Genomic DNA, 5,408 nt, shown 5'->3' on the forward strand with positions numbered 1-5,408 from the left:
CATATGGCATATATATCTCAGTCAAGCCATAAGATGAGCACAGGTCGTTTCAACACTGCTCCATGCAAGGGGTTTCACCGGAGAAACCCTTGTGAAAATTTAGAATGATGTATGGAAGAGACAGAGAGAGCGCGCGCACACACACACACACACACACAATGCATGTGATGTCGGATTTTGACTGAAATGCATGTTCTTAAGTTTTGAATTTTAAATTTGGCCCATAAATAAGCATCTTGTTTTGAAGAAATTTTAAATGTATGTAAGTTTAATATGTTTGTTGATATTTGTTTATTTGTTCTTTATGAAAGGCTTCTAGATTTGGAAAGAGGACAAAAGGTTCATCCAAAGTCATACGCAAGAAGAGGAAATCTGTTGCTAGCAGCGAGGATAGCAAGAAATCAGTTGATAAAGCTGAAAATGCTCAGGCTAATCAACAAGTAGAAGACATTCATGATGTTCAAGGAGATAAAGAGGCCACCAATGATAAGGATGTAGATGGGGGTATGAAGGACAATGAGAAGGTGACAGATGACAAAGAGGTTGAGGAGGTCATCCCACAAGCTATTATCAGGCCTCAAGGCTTCGAGTTTATAGACAGTTTAACCCTGATTAAAGGATGTATACCCCCTATGATTCCTCTTTGTAGGTGTTTGATAAATGAGAGAGTACGAGAGCTTAGATGGGACCTTTCTCTACTTAAGAAGGTTTTTGAAGAAGAAGGGTACCTTAAGATGAAAGGTATGTTCATCTTATCCATAAATCTTCCAGATGGTTCAACTAGAGATGTTAATGAGGACATTGCAAAAACTTGGGACAAGTATTGGCATATGGTTAACAAAGAGTTTGAGGATGAGCTTGAAAACAATGATCAATGGTCCATGTTGAAGGGAAATATGTTCTTTGTCTGGGAAGGGAATCATCGAGCGGCCTCTTGGATGGAGAGCATAAGCGAGGTCTCATGTAATGACAAGAAGAAACATGTGAGGGTTTTGGCACAATTTATTGTCCCTACCCAGCAAGAGGAGTTGAGATTAATTGCTGCTCTTCAAATATTGAACATGTAAGTCTTATTTTCATTTGTACATTAAATTTTGCTTTGTCTTTGTTTTAATGATACGTCTTGAGGTAAATTTTTTATGGTTTATTGTTTATGTAAAATGAATGAAGAAGCAATCATTAAGACCAACCTCAAAGACTGCTTATATCATACAAGTACCATTTGTTCTTTAGATGGGTCTCAAATCACTGAAAATTTTAGTGAGGCTGAACAAGTGTCAATGGAGAAAGCAAGCTCAAGAAGCACAATCAGGAAAGAGGGTTCGGTATCCTCTTACTCAGTCTATCCTTGGTCCCATGGTTTATGGGGTATGTACTTAAATTTGTTAAGATTTGGTAAGATTAATAATCTTTTTGGTTCTTGATACATTTTATTGAAATGGTGTATGCAGAATAAATGGAAGTCTGATTTACAGGTAGCATTAAATAAGATACCTCTTACTTTGTCACAAGATGAGCGTGTGAGGGCTGAGATTCAAGCAAAGAGCAATGTTGTTAAAGCTTACAATAGATGCATGACTCGGGTGAGTACTACACTCTATTAAAAGTATAATAAAAAGATTTTTCTATTTATTTTGTTTGGTTATTGTAGAATCTATTCATGGTGAATCTTGCTAATGGAGAAGAATGGTTTCTCATTTTATGGAATCTTCCTTTTGAGGATGAAAAATTCAAGATTACAATAGAGAAACTCTACTCTATATCTTGTGCTACATGTTCTCAAGAGTTAAAGATAAAAATGCTAAAGCTTTTGGGAGCAGATGAGAACTTTCGCCAAAGTTTTGGGATGCCTTTGGGAGATCATTTCTATATCCCTTGGTTGGCAAAGGAAGTATGGATGGATCAAGTCTTGGAGGATGCAAGAAGGCTCTTACAATAGGTTGTAGATTCCACACATGGAGTTCACAAGGTGGTTTTGCCTTTAGATGTTCACTTCGATTCATATTTTGAAGACATTGTTAGTAGATATAGAGGAGTACTTTTTTACGAATTTCAAAAGGAGATGAATGTGGCTACTCCACCATCAAAGCATGTGGACTTGAAAATTTCTTCCCGTCGATTGGTCTATAGGTAATTCCTATGTTATGCATTTTGCTAAGTGACTATTGTTGTATTATATAAGTTCGTTTTATTTAAGGTTTAAGTAAATTTCATATTGTTGTAGGTTCTTGATGTATCTCATAAGAAGTAAGAAGATCACTTGCATGCGTGACATATGTAAAGCATGGACAATTATGTGTCCTCCTACATATAGTATGTACACCTCCACTATCTTTAGAGAGAACAATGATTCTGGTGGACCCTTTCTTCTCATGGATTAGGAGCGTAAGCACTGCCCTTGGTGGATTGATATGAAGAAAGGTGAGTGTCTAGAAGAGGAGAAGGATAATTATCTTCATCATTGGAAGGGTGAATGTAAGTCCGACTCAGGGTCATCAGGAGAGATGACTGTTGAGCAAAGGAAGAAGATGGAGGAAGAGTTGAAATCTCTCAAAGAAAAAGAAGATCAAGAAAGACAAGGGCAAGGCAAGAATCATGGAGGCCGTCCACCATCAAGCAAGGGTGGAATCTCAATCAAGGGTAAGTAAGTTAAATTGTTGGTGGTAACAATATGTTCTTGCTATTCTTTCTTTTGTTATGTCCTATGCTAATCATTATGGCATGGATTGATTTGAAGAAAAATGTGTTATTTTTTTGGCTATTGTTAGATACAAGAAACTTAGGAAGTTGTCATACCCAAAAGAATGTTCGAAAGGGAGCTTTGATTCATGCACCTTTGGCTAGTTTCCATTCCATTCAAAAGAAAGGAGACATAAAACAGTCAAAGGTTTGGATTTATGATAACATTGAGCTTGGCAAGGAGTTCACTGCAAGAAACTTCAAGGATGGTTTTGTGGTGATGCGAGAGTATTTTGTTGGCTTGGGTGAACATGAGAAAATAAGAAATGGAAAACCTAGTGCATGGAGTGTTGATCTTACTGTTATTGATCTTCCTACTGGTAAGAGGGTTTTCAATGCTATCTTGTATACACTATGCATATACTTAGCTCAAATTCTTAACACACACTCAAATACAATAATTTTGCTTGTAGGTGGGCTTGTTCAAGGTTTTGATGGCATTCTTGCATGGAATGAGCTAACAGATGACCATGTCAAGTTTTCATTGGTGGTTGCATCTACAATGATGGATGACATGGGTTGGGTGCTTGTTCTTTGTCCTAGCACTAATCTTAGTCTTGTGGAGACTTGGCCACACGCATAGGCCTAGAGCTGAGTTTAGGTGGATCATGGAGAGCTCTGAGCCATTTTCATCACGAACAAAGAATGGGCATACACAAAAGGTAATAAAGCATCCTTCAAAAAACATGAACAATTATTTAAAAGAAATTTGATCATGCAAAATTGACTTTTTTATGTGTTGTTTCCATGGCTATGATAGATGCACGTATTCTATGCTTTGGCATTTCACAAGGCAGGAAGTAATCCTTCATTTGATCATGAGAGTGCTCAAAAGGTTTGCGTGTCATTGTTTATTATTCAATGTGTTGATTTTTTGCACTAAAATTCTTAAATGTTCATGCATAGCTACCTTATTTTCTTGTATGGTAGGTGGGGGAGTCTTGCAACAAGATCTCTCAATGGAGATTATCAGTCACTACTTGCCATCGTCTGCTCTAACAACACGTAATGGCAAGAGTGGTGGGTGGAGAGGCATGTTAGAGAGGATTGTTGCCCATATGTTATTTTTTTGTAGAGGCCTTGTGCCCTAAAATAGGTACATGTTTGGAGCTTGATGGTGGTACAAGGCCTTTATTAAAGGCAGCTATGCACACTTCTCGTGGTTGCTTGGTCATGGAGAGTGATCTAGAGATATGTGAGGGATACTTGTCTCCTTTTGTACTGGAGTTCTATGGTGCTCCTCGCAAGTTGTTGAGCTTGGAGATAGTGATGATCGCATTGATGATGTGGGGAATGATTTGGTTGTTTATGATGTGCCTTCAGACTAGTGAGTTTTCTTTATTCATTATTTTATAGCACCTAATTTTTATTTTTTATGACATTATTATCTCATTGTGATTGATAGTGAGCTACCTTGCTATGCAGAGGCAATGGCAAGGCACATGGTGACCACATATTCATATGACCAGTCACTGGTGCGCGAGAGGCGAAGGCGAAGCTGTATCTTCATTGATGACCACGCAGATTTGGAGTAGTCTTCTTTAGAGTGGATCTTATTTTGCATGATCACTTAGCTTCTTTTTGGGTGTGCAAAAACTTGATTCTAGCCATGCAACTACTATTGTCTTTTAGTTTTATTGACTTCTAAACTTTGAGAAATATGTATTTGGGCAAAACATTGCCCAGACTTTTGGACTACATTAAGCTTGTTTTGTGTATGCAAACACTTGATTATGGCTTGCAATATGCTATTGTCATTTGGTGTAGAGAGATGTTTTCTTTGAAGCCTCATAAAGATGTTACATATATGGACATAACAATGCCGAGACTAGTGGACAAAATCATTATTGTCAATCTTCTTGTTATTCATTGATGATTGCTCAATATTAAGATGACACTAGCTAATTGTTTATTGTAAAATGTAATTTTTTCTTGTCGCTCATTATTGAGTGCTCAAAATTGGGATGACATTAGGGTCTACTTCAAATAAATTAGAAGTATTGTCTCAGTGTGCACGGGTGCATATTTCCCCTCAAAAATGCCTCCTTCCATTCTCGGCCTCGGCCATTTTTATAATATCACGCTTAACACTCGTGTAAAATTCATTCGTAATGTGTGGGTATAGCATGGGCTTGGTGAACTCATTGGCTTGTAACACTAGATGTCAATTTGAAAAGACATATCTAGTTAAATTTTCATGACAGTTGGAAACTTTTTGAAATTGTATGATTGCTTCAAAATCCTCATGTGAGGTCTCTCATAAGGAGAGAATTTTCATTTTGTAAAATAGTCCTGTTATACAAACAAGAATCAGGAGTGATTTTTTTAAAGAAAAACATGAACTTGAAATAGTGCTTAGATAGTTACACACACATATGCAAGGTGGAGTGTGTGACACCTTTATCCTAGTGATTAGTAAGTATATGAACGCATGAAATTTTGTTCTGATATATACGCATGGCATATATATTGGATTATAGTTGTACATGTGATGTCTATGAGGTTTGCCAAAAATTGTTGATTTGTCTCATCATTTCACTCAACAATTCCCAACCATGAGTTAGTCAGTTCCACGTTCTAAAGATGTCTAATTATGCATATCTAAATAAATTATCCACAGACAATAGGTGGAGCGGTTGATGCCACTTGATGATTTGATCATATTGAGC

At 37.1% G+C, this 5,408-nt stretch overlaps 2 protein-coding genes and 1 pseudogene across 2 annotated transcripts; all 3 read left to right on the forward strand.

The window, feature by feature from the left end:
- Positions 1–273: 273 nt before the first annotated feature.
- Positions 274–1,067, forward strand: LOC147425812 (uncharacterized; annotated as a pseudogene).
- Positions 1,068–1,233: 166 nt separating this feature from the next.
- LOC147425813 (uncharacterized) lies at positions 1,234–1,939 on the forward strand. The gene is made up of 3 exons (XM_086499144.1): positions 1,234–1,368; positions 1,452–1,583; positions 1,652–1,939. The coding sequence occupies exons 1-3, from the start codon at positions 1,234–1,236 to the stop codon at positions 1,937–1,939; spliced, it is 555 nt and encodes a 184-aa protein (XP_086355270.1).
- On the forward strand, positions 1,814–3,322 carry LOC147425814 (uncharacterized). The gene is made up of 6 exons (XM_086499145.1): positions 1,814–1,972; positions 2,060–2,130; positions 2,225–2,282; positions 2,385–2,640; positions 2,769–3,059; positions 3,153–3,322. The coding sequence occupies exons 2-6, from the start codon at positions 2,063–2,065 to the stop codon at positions 3,320–3,322; spliced, it is 843 nt and encodes a 280-aa protein (XP_086355271.1). The 5' UTR covers positions 1,814–1,972; positions 2,060–2,062.
- Positions 3,323–5,408: the final 2,086 nt, after the last annotated feature.

The sequence above is a fragment of the Adiantum capillus-veneris genome, chromosome 24 (assembly GCF_014529385.1).
Source record: "Adiantum capillus-veneris isolate H3 chromosome 24, ASM1452938v2, whole genome shotgun sequence".
Taxonomy (NCBI): Eukaryota; Viridiplantae; Streptophyta; class Polypodiopsida; order Polypodiales; family Pteridaceae; genus Adiantum; species Adiantum capillus-veneris.

Bases quoted from the DNA above. Each gene is read 5' to 3' on its own strand.
- LOC147425814 (XM_086499145.1), top strand. From the start codon at position 2,063: ATGAATGTGGCTACTCCACCATCAAAGCATGTGGACTTGAAAATTTCT. The intron at 2,131-2,224 runs GTAATTCCTATG...ATATTGTTGTAG, and splicing joins TCCCGTCGATTGGTCTATAG to GTTCTTGATGTATCTCATAA. The intron at 2,283-2,384 runs GCATGGACAATT...ATGGATTAGGAG, and splicing joins GCATGCGTGACATATGTAAA to CGTAAGCACTGCCCTTGGTG.
- LOC147425813 (XM_086499144.1), top strand. From the start codon at position 1,234: ATGGGTCTCAAATCACTGAAAATTTTAGTGAGGCTGAACAAGTGTCAA. The intron at 1,369-1,451 runs GTATGTACTTAA...TGGTGTATGCAG, and splicing joins TTGGTCCCATGGTTTATGGG to AATAAATGGAAGTCTGATTT. The intron at 1,584-1,651 runs GTGAGTACTACA...TGGTTATTGTAG, and splicing joins ACAATAGATGCATGACTCGG to AATCTATTCATGGTGAATCT.